The 19,382-nt window shown below is 31.8% G+C and overlaps 2 protein-coding genes and 1 pseudogene across 3 annotated transcripts; all 3 read right to left on the bottom strand.

Moving 5' to 3' along the window:
• Nucleotides 1–260: 260 nt before the first annotated feature.
• On the bottom strand, nucleotides 261–1,727 carry LOC143567891 (ethylene-responsive transcription factor ERF043-like). The gene is made up of 2 exons (XM_077054176.1): nucleotides 1,203–1,727; nucleotides 261–792 (listed from the first exon to the last, which is right to left on the bottom strand). The coding sequence occupies exons 1-2, from the start codon at nucleotides 1,692–1,694 to the stop codon at nucleotides 475–477; spliced, it is 810 nt and encodes a 269-aa protein (XP_076910291.1). The 5' UTR covers nucleotides 1,695–1,727; the 3' UTR covers nucleotides 261–474.
• Nucleotides 1,728–12,506: 10,779 nt separating this feature from the next.
• LOC143566700 (putative glycosyltransferase At3g07620) lies at nucleotides 12,507–15,107 on the bottom strand. Its single transcript, XM_077053329.1, has 4 exons — nucleotides 14,491–15,107; nucleotides 14,277–14,407; nucleotides 13,828–14,176; nucleotides 12,507–13,241 (listed from the first exon to the last, which is right to left on the bottom strand). Exons 1-4 carry the CDS (start codon nucleotides 14,971–14,973, stop codon nucleotides 12,507–12,509), a joined length of 1,698 nt encoding a protein of 565 aa, XP_076909444.1. The 5' UTR covers nucleotides 14,974–15,107.
• A 544-nt stretch (nucleotides 15,108–15,651) lies between these two features.
• On the bottom strand, nucleotides 15,652–18,523 carry LOC143567880 (sugar transport protein 14-like; annotated as a pseudogene). Its single transcript, XR_013141480.1, has 4 exons — nucleotides 18,366–18,523; nucleotides 17,618–17,940; nucleotides 16,398–17,023; nucleotides 15,652–16,100 (listed from the first exon to the last, which is right to left on the bottom strand). The product of XR_013141480.1 is annotated as a sugar transport protein 14-like (transcript).
• Between the last annotated feature and the right edge of the window lie 859 nt (nucleotides 18,524–19,382).

The following is a 19,382-nucleotide window of genomic DNA, read 5'->3' as shown; positions in this document are numbered from 1 at the left end:
AACGAATTTTATGTAAGTTAGCAGTTAAAAAAACAAAATATTACGTGAATTTCATTCATAATTCTCAAAATAGAAAAAAAAAATACAAAATTAGTGGGCATGGTTTCACTATTTTTGGAGAGAATCTAAAATAGTTATCTTAAGCAATAAATCAAAATGTTAATTTATCATAAACTTAACTTAGAACACTTATTTTTCTTCTTTTCTCTCTTTTTTTTTTCTTCTTTTTTTTTGTATTTTGATGTCATGATCATTAAAGATAATCAAATATAATATACCAAATTGCAAATATATTGTGTCAAATATAATCATAAATATATACAACTCACAGGAGTTAAGATGAAACAAAAGTGGAGCTAGCAACAAAAAACATGAAATCAAAATCAAATAAACAAAAGATGAAAAACACCAAACAAAAAGAAAAAAGAAAAGCACACAAAACCATCTTTTCTTTTTGAGTTCTTTTAATCTTTATTAATGTTGCCATAATAAGCCATCAAAGAACAAGCCACCGGAAGTAGACGGCGGCTCACCACCGAAATAATAATCCGACTGCCACGGCGGCGATGAGTAGTAGTCCCAAACCGAGTCCACAAACACGAAATCGTCCCTTGACTCAACCGAGTCGTAACTCGTTCCCAAACTAGGTAATTCAACTATCTCACCCAGATCATCAGCTGGTGCCGTTGAAACCTCGTCCGATGTAAACAACGAGGTCGTAGATGCCGAGGATGTCAACGTGGACGCCGCGGAGTACGAGGAAGAGGATGACGTGGAAGGTGGAGTTGTTACCTGTTAGACACAATGTAATTAGACAAAAGTTAGATGTATTATTATGTAAATATGAATAAAGTATCAATACAACTTTATACAATTATACATAGAGTTGTCTCTAAGAATTTAAATGTATTTATCTACAGGTAAAAAAAATAGCCTTTATATATATATTTAAAAATAATTGTTAATTGTAAAAATAATAAACAAAATATAGTTATTGTTATTGTGAACTTTACTACTTTTTATAAACATAAATATGATTAAGTTATTTATATTTTAAAAAGGCCCTAAATTTTTTAATTGTTTTATTATCTATATAAATAAATATTTAACTTTTTAAAAAAGTATTAGGCCCTGTCGAAAACAGGCTCTAGACGGTGGCTGAGCCCTGTATTTTTACACACACTTAAGAGTTTTAACTTTACCGTAATGGTAGGGTTGAGGTGTTCCATAGAGGCGGCTTTGGTAGCTGCGGCTTGAATGTCACATGGAGAACATGATTCGGGTTGTGGCAAAAGATGTTTGAGTTCGGGGAAATTAAGGATGGCTGACATACCCTTGATGGAAAGTTCGGCAACGTCGTGTGCACGTGCGGCCATTTCCGGGTTAGCAAACGTCCCGAGCCAGATCCGAGACTTTTTCTTGGGTTCTCGGATCTCAGACACCCATTTTCCCCATGCCCGCATCCGAACACCTCTATAAACCGGATGCTTACTATTATTATTGTTGTCGTTGTTGTTGCTGTTGTTTTTGTTTTTTGCCTTGTTAGAAGTAGTAGTACAAGTATTTGCATTTGCATTGTCATCCAAATCCTTTCGGTCTCTCTTCGCTCTTTTCGGGTTTGGTTCGACTACATCGGGTTGTTTAGCAAATGAGTCGGATGATAATGTAGTGGTGCTTGAGTCAGTTCTTGCCATTGTGAGTTCTAAGAAGCTTGATCTAAGAGAAAGAGAGAGGGGGGGGGGGGTATGAAATGTAGGTACGAAAAATAAATGCACCCACAAGTATTACAAGTGTTTGGTGTGAGAGGAGTTTATATTATATATAGTGCATATAGTTAGAGATACGTGTATATATAAATATAGATATAGAGAGAGAAGAGGTAGCAATCAGAAACCGACCGAGGCAGCTCATAAAATTATTAAGGGTATGTGAAATGGGAATTGAACCAAAAAAAAATATAATATTAACAAAAATATTTGAAAAATGAACACAAGAGAATAATATTAGATAGAAGAATAGAAGATGAGTTAAATATTTTTGTTAAGGATTATGTTTAGGTAAATAAATCACAACATTTACCAGTTTCTTAAATAATAAATCACAACATTAACCAGTTTCTTAAATAAATCTATGTGATATATATTGGACAAGATATTATTTTATATCCAGTAATTAAGTACCAAAACTAATTTTAGTTTATAATATTTATTTTAGAAAATATGTATTATTAACCTTTTATTACAAACTGACCATAACGATACGTCAACTTTGTATACTACCAAATTTTACGTTTGTAGTCGGACGGATTTATCTCTCCATTTGTGATATACATGTTTCGCCCTGATGACTTCTCATAATTTAAACTATTTTTAGTATAACCATTCCCTTATAATACATTTTTTAAGTGTATAAATTTGAATATATATTTAGTGTTAAGTTATTTGTGGTATTATGTAAATAACTTACAGAAAAATTTAATGCATTACATAAGATATACATGTTAAAAACTTATAATATTATTATTGTCATGAGTTTCTCTTAAAATTATTTCATGCTATTTTAATATTTTTGTTAATTATTAATCTCTTCTTGGTGTTTACTTCTAGTTCCCGAAATACAAACTGATGCAGGAGCATCTTCTTATTTAAATTCTGATTTTTATTATCCTTTAATATTTTGTGTTTATCTTGTTTCCAAGTTAATCTCATTTTATTTTAGTATAAGTTAGGGTTTAAGATTATGTATTATTTAGTTTTGATAGTGAATTTGAATTATAAGAACTTTGTTCTTGAACATTTAGTTTGATTTTATCGTCTTTGTTAATCATAAGTGTCTTGAGCCATTGATCGCTTCCGAAATTACATCAAAGGAGGTGAAGAAGCCTGGGAACCCGATAAACCCACGTGGTACAAATTTAGATACGGGTGAGACGACCCATGAGGTTGAGGTGTTTGGGCGGGTCATGGTGTCAACAAATAAGGAGCGGGTTGATGTTCCTTTTGATCCAGGCGGGTATGTCCGAAGGCAAAACTCGAGGACGAGTTTTTCGAAGATGGGGAGTATGATGCAGGAGCAACTTCTTATTTAAATTCTGATTTTTATTATCCTTTAATATTTTGTGTTTATCTTGTTTCCAAGTTTATCTCATTTTATTTTAGTATAAATTAGGGTTTAATATTATGTATTATTTAGTTTTGATATTGAATTTGAATTATAAGAACTTTGTTCTTGAACATTTGGTTCGATTTTATCGTCTTTGTTAATCATAAGTGTCTTGAGCCATTGATCGCTTTCGAAACTGCATCACAAACCAAATTAACAAATAATATTTATTTATATATATTTCAGTCGTTATCGTAAATGGTTCTATTATTAGTTAAAATTCTGGACCATTTATATATGGCCCCGATAATTGAAGTCAAATTTAGATCCCACCATAAGTTAATTTAGACAACTTAATCAAAGTTCAGATTTAGATATATTTTGTGTTTATTTCTTTCTTTAAAATTAAATATCTTTTAATTGTTTGTGAAATTCCTTTCTCATTTAAAAACATATTTTAATCTATTTATAAAAAAACATTAACACTGGTAAACTAACAAACTTTTATCTATAATATATATAAACGAAGACACAAAAATCCTACGTGTCGTGATGTGGTCGCTCCCCATTTCTTTGAAGTCACCAGATTTGCTTAGTTTTTAATGGAGGCTTCTCATGCATTTGACCCGAATTCATGGTTATGGGTATTACCAAAACCAAATATTTCTTAAACGGGTTATAACATCTCATTAAATTAAAAACTAATCTCACCAAATATTTGATGTAAAAATCCTATAAAGTATGGATATATTAAAAATTAATTTTTTAATTCTTTTTAAAGATATGACTTATAATTAAATTAAAAGTTAAAATACCTTTATTGTGACAACTAACATATGTATGTAACGTACACAATATAACATATTTGCATATTGTTCTCTTATGGGCATAAACCCACAATAAAGGTGACAAATTTTATTTATGTAAAATAATAATACAGAGCTAATTTCCTAACGAGTCATATGATGTTTTCAAATATATAAAATCTCATCTATGAACCAATGGGTTTTACCAATTTAATATAACTTTTAAACCGGGTTATAATATCTAATTTATTTGTGAAACAATATTCATCATCAAATTATAAGTATATAATTATTAACTTCCTTACAATACATAAAATTAAAATCAAATATATATATATATATTAATCTTAAAAATATATGAACAAAACCTTCATATTTTTTCTCAAGCCACCAGATTGCTTGATTTATAAATGATGGTTTCTTATGCATTTGACCCGAATTCACCGGTATGGGTCTTACTAAACCCAGATAGCCATTAATATCTCATTATATTAAAAATAAATCTCACCAAATATTTGATATAAAAATCCTATTATTTAAGGATATAATAAAAATAAATATCCAATTTTTTTAACAAAATATTATTTATAACTATAAAACAATTTTATAGTAAAAAATAAGCGGGTCATGGGTCTCATCAAACCGAGATAACTTTTAAACGGGTTATAAAATCTCATTTATTTGTAAAACTCTTTCATCATCAAACCCTAAGTATTATTATTAATTTACGTCCAATAAATAAAATTAAAATACAATAAAAATATATCAATGTTAGAAACGTAAATTGTAAACAAACCCCTATAATCAAACCCTGATTTAAATTTTCAATATGGATATAGTTACACGATTCTTTTCTCTTTTAAGTTTAACTTAAATGAAAAGTTTCAAAAAATAATATCCAAATTATAACAAATGAACATAAACAAATAAATATAAAAATTAAGTAGATAATTCATTTAACGTTTAATTAAAAATGAACAAACACAACATAAATTAATCAAAATAGGTTCAAGTATATTATTAACTTCTTACAATAAATAAACTAAAATCCAAAAAAATACATTCACAATATTAGAAACGAAAAATTAAACAATCCCCCATAATACGGGGGACAAAAACTAGTAATATATATTTAAAAAACAATTCTAGCATAACTCACAAGTACTACGATAAATTCTAACAAAGGCCAACCAAGACCTCAATGCTATTTGCGTACCTCTAGTTGTTATATACTTTATTAAAAACCAAAATATCACATCTACATCCCAAAATAAGTGTCACCAGACAAATATTCTAAGTTTCATGAATAAATAGTTAATGCATTATACATATAAGAGTTTCATGAATAAATAGTTACCTAAAAGTTAGAATGAATTACAATTCAAACTTTTACCGATTAGCTAATAATATTTGATACTGATAATGTGATTATTGGTGACCTTAGGCCCTTAGTATTCATTTGGGTGTGCAAGAAACCGGAGGAAAAAAAAACTAAATTAGAAACTAACGGTTTGGTTTTGGTTCGGTTTGGTGTTTGTGAAAAAAACGAACCAAACCTATAAAACCGATTTTTTGAATTACTTTTTCGTTAAATCGTCTATGTTTTATAAACTTGGATATATGTTTTGTTTTTAACATCAATCGGTTATGTTTTGTCAATTCGGAGGAGATTAAATTATTTTAAATGTCGTATCTCCAATTTCAAAATATTATTATGTGTCTTTCTTTGTCTCGAAACTACTAGCCCGAATTGCAAAAACTGAAAAAACCGAATACATAGCCAAATTGAACCAGGAAATCAAAAAACCGAAACCGAACGGTTTTGAAAAAACAAAAAACCAAAACTGTGGTTTACAAAATCGATTTTAGCTCAAAACCACAACACACACATCTTACATAGAAGTAACAATGGATGTTTTTAACTAACTACTGACTGGTTTTTATCACAATCAAAATGTTATAAATTGTAAAACAATATAAATAAAAGTTATATATAATATCATTAGTCATATTGTCAGTATGAATTATTATAATTCAGTGGACCGTGTAGTTTGAATTACTAAATTTCAATTTGTTTGTATATAATGGTTAGATGTTAATTTCATCTCTATTGTTAGCACATACTTTTAGAAAGCAAACACTATTAAGGCAAACTAAAATAGTAAGTAGGGATTTGCGTCGGGCTAAAACTGAAATGGACCTATATAAGGTGGGTCGGTTTCAGTCTTTTCCGGTTGTGCTTGAAATGAATATATATTTTCTAGGCTATGATGTTTCACATTTAGGTTATTAGTTTTTACCGTGACCGTGACAAATCCAAACCGGACCAAAGTCATTCAACCTCAAAAGTTACAACGAGAGCTAACCCAATATGCTTAATCGGTCAGGTCTCTAGTCACATCTAGTTACTTTATACGACTTGAATCATGCTCAACCCGAATGGTAAGAAGCTCTATAAATAGTTTTAAAACTGAATATTTTCTAAAACATGCTAAAATAAGAATAAGTTCACCTAGCCAAATTTGGAAACATTTAATTTTCCCTCTTAAAATATCGATTTTTGTGTGTTCCTCACAATATGGTGATGATCGAGATCTCAAGGCATAATGAATGGTGGTGCATAGGACATTAAATTACAATAAGGTTTGTACTGACCATGCTTCGGTTATAAATGAGGTTGACTCTTCCTTTTTATATTATATGTTTCCTGTGTTAGAATATATTTTTTTTACCTTTGATCCCTATCCTTCTTTCATGTAAAATAATATTTTATTTGGTTATGCCGTAATTTTTTAACTTAATTAAAATAATAACAATAACTTGAAAACTGGTATAAAAACCTATGTTTCACAACATTACAATTTCTTATATCTCGTACCTATTACACAAACTTTCTTTTTTTTTTTATCACAAATATCAAAATTAATAATACCTAAAACCTAGAATTGTATTCACTACAAGAATCCCTCATTAAAAAATTTGACATACAATTTTATTTTATTTATATAAGTTTAATGTTTTTCTCCAAAACATAATTACATTTTCCTCATGAGGGTAATAGAATATTTTGATAAATAATGTAAAAAGTATTATTTTCTTATGACAATTCAAACGGTGTTGTTTTTTTTTTTCCGAAAAAAAAACAACTCGCTCACATAGCAATGCAGCCTCTTAACTTTCATTGGTTCCACAATTGCATTGCATCATCACAATCATTTGTGAATTGTACGTAGGTGATGCGAGACTGAATCATCAAGATAAGAAGTCCTTACCATGAAAGTGAACAAATAAACGCGTCTATGAGCACATCATCACTATCATTTGTGAATTGTTGCCACAAGGCAAATCCAAATTCATGTCTCTCCATGTAATATGCAACATGTATCTAGCATTCGTGTTTTGAAAATGAAATGCAAAACTCGTCTAATGTATGTTAATTTGGTAATAGATAATCTTTTAAAAATTAGTAATGGTTTTGCAGCTCCTAATAGGTCTAAGTTATTAAATGATAATATACTTTCAATTTTACCTTGATGGTGTTATATGTTAGGATTGTGCTATAAAATATGGTTGCAGTCTGTGATTATAGGTCAGCTAACCGAACCATGTAAACTCTCTTGTGTTCGTTCTCTTATTTATTTTCTTCTTTCGTGTGTCTTTGGTTCATGTGTGCCTTATTCCTAACATTATATGAATCCATTTTAATGTCATAATTAGTGAAATAAATACACTTTTCAAATATGTTTCATCGTGATACATATGATAACTTGCTTCCAGTAAAAATGTTCATATATGCAACATGAACTTTCGAATTTTGTTTCCTTATGTGCCATAAGCATCCAACTTTTGTTGTATTTCCCGAAAGGATTCTTTACTTCTTCACTTGGATGAACAGTAAATAATGAGTATCGAGTTTTTGGAGTGTTGGCATGATGGTTGAGTCATTATTAGACATGAGCCGGTGGATGAATAGCTAGTAACTTTGAACGTATTTTCCTCTAGTAAACTCATACTAACTGAAAATTAACCTAGGATTGCTGGAGAAAAATACGTTCAAAGTTGAGAATGTCTGTCAGTCTGTGAATATTTACCTTCAAATACATATATATTGCTTTATTTACTTATCATCTACCCTTTGTTATTGAAATACAATTTTGATCCAAAAATTTATTTTAAGCTTTTATAACTTGATTGTAAAGAAAGTATTGTACCGTATATATATTTGCTTTATCTACTCACCATCTACTCTTGTTATCAAATATCAGTAAATAAAGCAATATATATATGTATTTCATCATAGTAACTTATAAGCAACCTACTTATTAATTAATTATATACGTATGCATTGGGTCAAGAGCTATAATGGGCTAGTGAATTGGGTCCACTCCTACATAAAAAAAAAAAATTTCAGTTCTATTTCGTCGGTTTTTTGTTCGGTTTTGGTTACAACCTGGTTATGGCTCACCCTAAGCTATGATGTAGCTTCTAAATTGGTCTCTAGAATCTGTGTACTGTTGATGGGCTGCAAAACAAATTCATTAATTGCCAATGGGCCCGTTGTATTATTCAATTATTAAATATTCTTGTATACATAACTATTGCAATTTGCAACTACATTGGCCCAATTGATTTATTTGTGAGATACGTAGTTTTATGGGCATTTTGCAAAGCCCGTCAGCCCCATAAAGCATATTCCATAAAAGTGGAATTTAATTTGATTATGTTATTTTTTTTATAAAAATTATTTTAAAAGTAAATAAATAATATTTGGTTTTATAAGCAATGCAATATTTTGAATCCAAACACACCATCAATATTGAGTTTTTTTTAATGCAATAGATTCAACAGATTCAAGGGTGTTCAAATTTGGATATCCGAATTCTAAAAAATATTTATGATTTAATATTACTATAAAATACTTAAGAATTAAAAAAAAAAGATGTTTCGGATATCCGAAAATCTTGAAAATATTTGAAAATTATCTGAAATATCAAAGAAATACTCATTATATAGTAGTATCTTCAAAAATTTCAGATATAATATCTGAAAATTTTCAAAATTACTATTCTAATCCAAAAATACAGATATCCAAAATTTTCGAAGAAAGTTCGGATTCGAATTTTCAGACATGGATTAGAGGATTATTTTTTTTGAAAGCTACTAATTAGATCTTCATATCCTGTGTTTACGATTGTGTTTCTGATCTAGGGCCGATTTAGGACGAATCTTTATGTCATAGATTTGGGTGATAATTTTATGTTTGTTGTCTCAACGTGACTTACCCTACATGTTTATACAATCTAGAATTCATGATTACTTTTTTTCTAACTAAAAACTAGAGTGATGGTGACCACGAACTTGTGGTTGTGAATTAGTTAGCGGTGATGATGCGAAGTGTTATGGTCACACATTTATAAATAATGATAATAAATGGTAAGAGTTTATACTTTATGAGAGTAAAATTTTTTGCAACTTTTTAGAAAGTTTATATATATGGTCCTAGCTATTTCCTCAAACGTAAAGCATCTGGTACTTAGAACGAGCAGGTGTTTCGAAAATCTATTAAGTTCGTGTGAAATGACCAAATTCTTCTCTTTAAAGAAAAAACAAAAATAAATGTCTACTGACTAAAAGGACCAAAAGTGTCGTCAGTGATGAAGGTGAGGGTGGATTTATTTATTTATTTTAATAAGTTGAGATCACAGTGTAATTTCTTTAAAGTTACAAATACAATTCGAATATTAACACATAACCCATAGGTATTAGGTATAGTTTTCTTAGGGTGTGTTTGGGATTCCTTATTTAAGTTGAAAAGGACTTATTATAATAATTCAAAAATGACTTATGAATTTATAATAAGGAGTTTCCAAAAAAGTGTTTGGATAAATAAAAGTCAATAAATTGTTTTTTTATTAAGTGTTTTTTTTTAACTTATTGATGGAAAATGACCAAAAAAGGACACTTTTATATAAGTGGATAAGTTGTTTTTAAAAAGTGTTTGGGTGGAATAGAATGGTGAAATTGGTATTCTAAACTATAATGAGATAAGTTAGCATATCCCAACTAATTCAAAACCCATTTTTTGGCCTTATAAATAAGAAGAAAGTTAAAAGGACTTATTGGTTCCCAAACACTATATAAACATAAAAAGAACTTATTTATCCTATATAAGTCATAAGAAGAGGAAAATAAGGAATCCCAAACACACCCTTATTTATAAAATATGGTGACTTATGTTAGATTTTTAGCATATGCAACAAGGTCTATACATGATAATTGATATCTTTCATGTTAGATTATAATATTATTATATGCATGGGGTTCCTTTGAATAAATTAAGGGTTGATATTTGATAATGTGAGTAGAGTATGTGACCTCACCCGGCCCAATAAGCGACCCATTATTAGTTGGTGTAGGGTTCATTATTTTAATAGGTGTGGGCTGATCTCTAGAATAATACTACCAAACTAGTTTGCAATATAATTCCAAGTCTAATCATATAATATATATACTCAATACTTCTATTCATGATGTGTCCACCTGTTAATTATCAACCGTTAGTATTGAGGAGTGACAGACCCACATACATCATAGATTTACTGGTACGAGGACAGTTTTTATAGCTTAGGGGTCGATGATACGGGCTGAAGCGACGCGTGACCGTGTATTAGTTGTTGTAGGGTTCATTTGGTTGATACGCATTGTTGTTTCCAAAATATCGACTATTTACTCGTCAAAACCAATGAAACACGGATTAGTGTTGCTAAAGAGCTAACAACATCATTGATCACTAAAGCTGGCTATATTGCAAGTGTTGCCTGTTTATCGTTTATACAGTTACATATCTACATGAGGTTTAGTTGACAGTAAGATTTGTCATTAAATTACAAACTATAATATAACGGAATGTATTAGGCGCTTTAAAAGTAGCCTGGGCTACCCCTTAGCTTTGTCGGCAAAGTGTAAAATAGTACAAATTTTTTCTCTTCACCATTTTACGTATAAGATGCTCTCAAGCAAATATCAGAATATCCCTATATCCAAAATATTTTTTAAATACCCCTAATGCTTGGGGAAATTAATAGGAGCAGATAAGGGACATAATTAGAAAATCATTTAATTATTTTTGATATTTGAGAAAAAAGAATTGATTAAAACAATAAAAAAAATCGGTTGCCAAACTGCAAAACCAAATAATTTTTATGGTTTTGGTTTGTCTTTTTCTGAGTGTATAAGCCATTGAAATCTAATATATTTTACACATTTCTGACTCATGTTTTATTTACTTGGTTCAGAAGATTTATAAATAAAAAATGCTACAAAAGATAATAATATGACAAATTAGGCTTCTCCAAACAACTGTTCTATAAAATATCAATCAATATGAAAAGACAAATATATGATTTTTTATAGTTGGTTTAATTTATTTACTTCTTAGTGGCCAGTAAAATATTTATAAAAACTAGCAATACGTCAGAACCGTCAAATACAACACACTCGATCCACCGTGTAACGACAACACCCAAAAAGTCACCACCCAAGAAACAAAAACATACAGATTACAACCGAAATCCTCTCCAGTCTTCCCATGTCAACCCTTTTCTTTTGGACATATTTTTAACCCAAAGGAACCCCGTTGACTTTATCTCTTCAATCAAACTCGGTATCCGAATCGAAGTCCCATTATGAATTAACATGTTTAGCTTCCTCCAAAGACACCACATCGTAACCAAGCAAACCGCATGGAGTGCCGTAGCTTTATCTTTAGGAAATAACGAATATGACTGTAACTCCACCAAATCCCGAACACTAAAGGCATAAATTGAGGAAACCTTACACCATTGGGAAATCAAGCACCACACCTTTTGAGCTACTTCGCACGAAATAAAAACATGATCAACCGACTTCTCTTCACTACCACAAGCTAGGCAAACCAAAGGCCTTGTCGAAATGTTTCTCCTAGCCAAAGCATCTAGCGTCGGAAACAATTGAGCATCGCCCTCCAAGCAACAAACCCCACTTTTTTAGGAATCCAAATACTTCAATCAAAGAATATTGAAACGGGTATGACCAAAGAATATTGACAAGGGATAAATGAAATTATATAGTTTCATTATCCATTTTAGATATTTCATATAATATATGATAAATGGTTATAAATAAAGAACAATCAAGTTATTGTATTTATTGTTTTCGCTGTCCCACACAACTTACATGCTAAGACCGCTGTTAGTGCTAGTCTAGTTAGACGAAAATATCACCATAACACCTTTATTCTCTCATATATATCTCTCTATTTGCTATCTTTTTCACAATGCTTTTTTTAAAGCACCCACACGTCTTCAATAACCTCACACATCGTCTAGATTCAAAATAATGAGGGGACGATAATTCTATGTTGCATGAGTGATGGCAAGTCGAGTCAAGTAAAAAATAGTCCGGGTAGAAAACATGAAGGGTCAAGGATAACAAATTCTTACATAAAACCCAAGTATAAACACCAATAAGCCCAAATAACATTAGTTAGTGTTTAACGAGTCTGCACTCCCGTGTCACCTAACTCGATTAATCACTGGCGTTATTATCTCGATCGACAAGTTAATCAAATACACAAAATATACGTCGATAACACAATATTAGCAGTGATATTACAACTGTACAACTCCATCTAGGCTTAAATTGGAATAACCTATTGTACCAAATTGAGTGTAAGATCATATGAAATAAATCATACTTAACACCCTTAACATTCCATAAAAAATGCCTTTGAACTTTCTTCACCCCATGCTGCAATTCGCGATATCTTGCATCACCGATCGCCATAAGTTTATTTCTCAACTCGGGTATATCTTTTTCGGCTACAACAACCGAAAACGATTCCCAGTTTAACACCTCAAAAAACGGAGGGACGAAGTTGTCAGATATAATTACGGGCACACACTCGTAAAATATCGCCTCTACGACCCGCGGGCTGTTTACTTCGTACCCTTTCGGGCAAATGCAAAACTTGCTGCTTTTCATGTTTTCAATGTAGTTCATTTTGCTAACGACTCCGGGTAGCATCGGGCCGAGAATTTTTATGTCGGGATCTTTGTTGTTCCAGTATTCGAGTAAGATTTTACGTAAGTACCCGTGTATGCTTCCTGCGTAAAAGGCTAAAATCTTCCGCTCGGAAGCGGGTTTTCCGCCAAGGTCACGGAGCGGGTTTCGGGCAGACCTGACGTAGCATTCGGGCAGGGAGACGTCTCTCCCGATCTTGAACCCGGTGGTGACATCGGCGTTGCAGAGTGCTTTCATGCAGTGTTCCATATGGTGCCTTGTTTCATATGGAGCCTACAATGTACAAGTTATATAAAAAGATTCGGTTCAATTTCAGGTCGAACTTCAAACCCGTTTAGCTAAACGGGTTGTGTTCGTTTCAACCCAGCAGGTTCACGGGTTGACTTGTTTAATCCATTTATTATTTTATGGTCAAAATTTAAAACTTAAACGAGAAATTTACATAAGATTTTATAATTAAAATGTAATTGTTATATATACATATCTATTTTGTGATGCAAATTTATAATCTTAAACTATTAATATGCGAAAAAAAAAAGTTAAAATTTTTCGGGTTAAACGGGCCGTGTTCGTGTCAACCCGCAAACATCTGTGTCATGTTCATGTCGGGTTAGAAACTTCAAGCTCAACTCGTTTAGCACCCCTACATAAACCATTATCATTTTTATCTTAAAACGGGCCAAAATTAAATTAATAGTCGAAACGAGTTGAATGGTTGCTTTATTGTATATAACTTTGTGAATCATTACCTTAACAAACTAGATTATTATTGAACTAGCTTGGGTGAACCCAATCGACCCGACCCGTCCTGGCCCGTTTTGCTACCTTCTAATCATTAATCAATGCACAAGAAACTCACCCAATCATGGCAAGCAACAAGAAAATGATCCGCTCCACCGGTTCTATTCCAAAATGGGTATTTAGAAGCGATTTTTTCTGCATAACCCTTCAAAAACTGTCTTAAATTTGTCCGATTGTGAGAATTACGAACATATAACTTATGTTCTAGCATCCGTGCACTAAATGGCATATAAAACAAGTGAGCTTTCCGTGGGTCTTTAACTACAAACCGTTTATTACCCTCCATAAGCTTCATAAACCACCCCTCAGAGGCATATAATCCCTTAAGTATCGGTTGATGAAATATCGGTTTATCCCCTTCTTTGTATACATACACTTTGAGCGTACGTTCCATGAGTTCATAGCTCCTGCGTTACACGTCAACACGTTAGGTAGTTGTACATTTGTATATTTGTACGCGCTATAACTAAATATATAGAAAGTGAGATTATTATTATTATTATTAACCTTTTGAACATTGATATGTTACGGAAAACAGGAGCATAAAGTTCCTGATCCGTTGCTCGGGAGGGCGTTTTGGTAATTTGCACCTTTGCAGCAAGAATGTCTTGGTCCCGTGGCGAAGACCATCTCGGCCTCTGCAAAAACAATATGATACCAACTACATAAGAACATTTTATACAAATTTGTTAAACAGATTCAACAAATTAAGTAACGATACCATAGCTCTAGACGACTTTCGGTTTCGGGTCAACAAACGGTCCATTTGGTCAATGTACATAACCGATTTCGGTGGCATCAAACACCTCATTCTCTTAACATCATCACCTTGGAACAAATTATACTTCTCATTAATCGGAAGAACCGGATGAAATCGATTAACAGACTTATCGACAACGGGCTCCTTAACCGAACTTACAATCTTCGGGCCGAAAGAAATATTATTATTTACAGAAACCCCATCTACAGATAAAATTTCCTGTACTGATTCATCATTTTTCTCCACAAAAACATCATCAAAATCTCTGCTTTGATCAAATTCAAGATTTTCTTGAAATGCTTCTAAAGTGTCATAAATTGAAGGGTTATTGTGACCAAAAGGAAGCATAAATAAATGGATTGCAGCCACTAAAACTACTAGCAAAACCCATTTTCTTTTTACAATTTGATGAATAATTTGGAAGTGAATTGGGGGTTTCTTCATACTGGATAAAGATTCAATTTTTATGATACAAATTCATTGTTAAAGCTTAAAGAACAACTCAGGAAGCTCAAAGTACAAACCTTGATGATTCTTGAATGGGATCTTGATTGAAAGTGTTGATGAAAGTGAGTGAGTAAGCAGAAGTGATTCTTGTTCTTGTTGTTGGAAAGTAGAAAATATTAAATTAATCACACGGGTGGGACCCGATGCATATTTGGAAACAACTTCTATAATGATATGGTCGTCAACAAGTAATTTATTAAGTAGTTGCTCTAAAACCGGATTCGGTATCAGTTTGCATCTTTACGGTATGGCTTTAACACCATGCATTAGATCCATTAGTTATCAACGATTCACCCAGATGGATCAGGAGCATTAGCGACAACAATAGATTTAAGTATTAGAGTTTGAGTTTGAGTTTGAGTTTGAGTTTGAGTTTGAGTTAGTTTACTTAATTGTTTGAAATTATTATGGTTAGTTTATTAGGATAAGTTTCAAGGTGTTTGAGTCATAGTTGGTTTAGGTTTTGAGAATATATAGTATGAATAGTTAATGTAATTACTTGGTTCAACTTGATAAACAAGACAACAACTCATCATAGACTCGATGAGTCGATCCAATGGAAATTACATCCAACATAATTGATATATTTAAAAGTATGAATCAAGATATTCCAAATCCTTTATTTAGAGGAGTCCATCATTTAGTTGATCATCTTCAGGCTCACAATATGATTTCCATAACCAATGTTTTCGCCATAACAAATGTACCTCCTCAGTCAGAACTTGTTTGGTCTCGGGTAACAGGAAGTAGATGAAGCAAGTCATGATCCCAATCAACGCGGCAAACAACAAGAAAATGCCGTATCTAAGATAACATAGCGACACGAGGAAGCATTGTGCAACCAAAGCCGTAAAAAACATGTTGACACAAACCACCATACTTAGACCCGCCGACCTTGTTTCTAAAGGGAACAATTCACTTGGAACTAGCCAACCTAACGGCCCCCATGATCGCCCGTAAGCCAAAACGAAAATGCATATCATAATCACAAGAAAAATCCCAATTCCTTTTGGTAACTCAACACCTTGTCCGAACTTAAGAGCTAAGGTTATTGCCACAGCCACCTGAAAATCAAGAAAAAGTTTCAAATTTTTTGGTTTAATTTGAAAAAAATCACCAAAAATCTAGAAATTTTTCAAAAATGTAAAACCTATGAAAGATTGCCTTGACCACTAATCAAAATTAAATAAAAAACACAACTTTTGCAATTTTGTTGCCTCCAAAATGCTTCATTAACTCATTATATTCTCACGTGTTAACATCCTAAATGAAAAAAATGTTATCGAAAGAGCCCTAAAATTTAAAAATCCGTTTAGGCCTCCAAAAAGGTTAAGCAACCTCGGTAGAATAGAACAGATTACCATGCATATAGATCATTTCAATGCCAGCTTCCAAGAAAAATGCCCTTCTACCAAATTTATCAACAAACGCCATCGAAATTAACGTAGCAATAATAAGAATACCACCCGTAATTGTTGATGACCATAACGACGCGCTAGATCCAAACCCCAAGCTTTGAAAGATCACCGGTGCATAAAACAATATGGAGTTATTTCCGGTAAGTTGTTGAAATGCAGGTATACCCAAGGCTCCAATAATCAATTGCGGTCTATTTTTCCGCTTTAAAAGGTTTCTAAACGGATGTTTCATAGCTTTTGCAGCCTCACTTGCTAACAAGATCTTGAAATTCGGCTTCTATGTTCTTTGTACCTCTAACTTTCTCCAAAACACGTCTTCCTTCCTCTAATCTTCCTTGTTCGACTAAACTGTATGGTGTTTCGGGTAGGAAAATCCCACCGATAAACATTAATGTCGCTGGAACTGCGGCTAACCCGAGTGATAATCTCCATCCCCATGTGTGTTTCTCAGTTGCATTGTTTATAAAGTTGGCAATAAATACACCTAAACAAGTTGTTAACTGAAATAATTGGTTTATTGAACCTCTTATCTTTGCTGGTGCCATTTCAGACAAATAAAGAGGAACTGCCTACATAATCAAGAAACAAAAAAAAAAAAATTGTGAAAATCACTAAATTAACCATTTTGACTAGAAATTAGAAAAAAAAAAAAGTACTCATTTTTTTACTAAACTAGCCGTGGACCCCAATAAACTTGCGTTAATTTTTTTGAACGACCAACAAACTTGTTTATTATAAGTAAACCATCAAGAGACCAACAAGTAGCTAGTCCGCCTAAGTGGCCGCAAGATTTGCATATTCCTACGCCCGTGGCATGTATTAAGTTTTTAAATAGTTTTAAAAAAATTTAAGCTTCTAATCATTTTTATAATTAAGTTTTAATACCGGAAAGTTTTTTAATTTTCAAAATTTTTTAAAATATTGAAACTTATAAGTATCAATTTTTTTTTATAATTTTACTTCTTTAACTGTCTTTTAAAAATGAAATTTTAATAGTTATTGTATATATTTAAAAAAATAAATTTTAATACCATTAGGTTTTAATTATTTTACAAAATAATAATAGCTACTAAACAACTTTTAATGGTTATTTAGTCATTGTTCAAAGGCTTTAAGTACTATTTCTTAGGCTTAATCAACAAGAACAATTTTATAAAACTTACTTGGTTCCCAAATCCGATTCCAACACCGAGAAAGCATCGGCCAATGATGAGCATTGCGATGTTTAGAGCTCTTGCGTTGATGATGGATCCTACGAAGAAGTTAAATGCACCCCACAGAATACTGGCTCTTCGGCCACTATTCCGTGTCACATGGGATGCTAAAAAGGTGGAAATGAGGGCTGCAAAATATAGTGAGGATGTGAAAAGAGTCAGGATTTGGCTGTCGTATTTGCAGTAATCGGTTTCGGTTAAATGTTCTTGTTTTCTTTTGTAAACTTCTGGGAAGAATTCTTTCAAGAAATAGTCCATGGATGTTACTCCACCTGTAAATCAACAATGGAAGAATTTGAATTGTTTTAGTTTGTATCCGCCTTCAAGTTTTAATAATAAATGTGTGCTAATATGGTCATGTTTCTAAAACCTTTATATAACTATGCACATTTTAATTAAATTAATTATCAACTATGTGTAACAACTTAAAATGAAACTATTGTATATGACATTACAAAACTAAAAAGCTTTTACTATCATTTGAAAAATCCTTTTATGTTCACATACTTTTTAATATGTTGTCTTTTTCTTAAAAATAGAAAAACATTCAAATAGATTATAAACCTTTGCATCTAGATATTTATATTAAACTTGTATGTTTCTATCATTTATTTAATCTCCAGATGTTGGATGAACTTTATTTTCTTTTCTATGAGGCAAGTATTATGTTTTGCGGTCGAGTGATAGAAAGACTAACCGGATATTCCAAGATCATATCCAAACAAAGATCCGCCAAGAGCAGCAACGATGCAAGCAAACATAAAGTAGGAGGTGATCTTATGTTCGTAGAGTTCCGCCCTCACGCCAACCTTGTCGCTCGCCGTTCCACCACCGGCCATTGTGGTCACCGGATATATTATGACTTATGTCACACGATCAAATAAACGAAACTAAAATATCTATATATGTATGATTATGTATAGATACCAATTGTGTGGGTTGGAATGCTCTTAACTTTAACATTCAATTATTCATTGTTGTTAGAAACTTAGAATTACATAAATAGTGTCTTGAATATTAATCAAGTAACATTTATAGTTAGTTGATTTTGAATACTACCTTTTTTAGTCCTTACATAAACTATGTATCAATATAGGTCTTTTCTTGAGAGACCAATAGTCTAATTGATTGTGGGCCTAAGAAAAACGTACACCCACATGAAATAAAATATTAAGATGAGGAGAATTTTAGACCATGCAATATCTTTCTATGTATATTTGAGACACGATGCAAATAATATCCGTATTCTTAAGGGAAGCATACGTAGGTTGTCGATCAAGAGAATGTCGGATTGTTGGCAGTTGCTACAAGTATGAAGTACCGTGTGGATGTGATTAAGACTTGGAAAGGTGTCGTCAAATCAATTGTTATTGGATTATGCTAGCTGTTAAGTGTACATCTTAGTATGAATTTTACTGAATGTATCTTTTTCCCTATTAAATCCGTTATATCATCTTTCTGCTTTTTTTACTTACAGAGGAATACGTTCAACATTTGTGAGAAATGTTAGCCTCAATCATTGTTTTTGTTCGTATTTTTTTTTACTTTACTCGGAGCAAGAATTACATAATTGGTGTTTTAAGTATTAATCAAATAACATTTATTGCTAGATGTTCGTTAAATACTACCTTTTTAGTCCTTATGGTTGGGGCCTAAGCAATAGGCCGAGCAATATTCTCTATTTTATATATTAAGTTTAATTACATATTTTGAA

Source organism: Bidens hawaiensis, unplaced genomic scaffold, assembly GCF_021521415.1.
Source record: "Bidens hawaiensis isolate Kalapana, Puna unplaced genomic scaffold, B.hawaiensis_p1.1 tig00001236_1, whole genome shotgun sequence".
Lineage (NCBI taxonomy): Eukaryota > Viridiplantae > Streptophyta > Magnoliopsida > Asterales > Asteraceae > Bidens > Bidens hawaiensis.
This window is presented reverse-complemented; position numbering and strand designations above follow the sequence as displayed.

Excerpts from the sequence above, each read along its gene's own strand:
- LOC143567891 (XM_077054176.1), bottom strand. The coding sequence starts at position 1,694 with ATGGCAAGAACTGACTCAAGCACCACTACATTATCATCCGACTCATTT. Across the intron at positions 793-1,202 it reads ACCTCAACCCTACCATTACG|GTAACAACTCCACCTTCCAC; the intron begins GTAAAGTTAAAA and ends TGTGTCTAACAG.
- LOC143566700 (XM_077053329.1), bottom strand. The coding sequence starts at position 14,973 with ATGAAGAAACCCCCAATTCACTTCCAAATTATTCATCAAATTGTAAAA. Across the intron at positions 14,408-14,490 it reads GAAAGTCGTCTAGAGCTATG|AGGCCGAGATGGTCTTCGCC; the intron begins GTATCGTTACTT and ends TTGTTTTTGCAG. Across the intron at positions 14,177-14,276 it reads AACATATCAATGTTCAAAAG|GAGCTATGAACTCATGGAAC; the intron begins GTTAATAATAAT and ends CGTGTAACGCAG.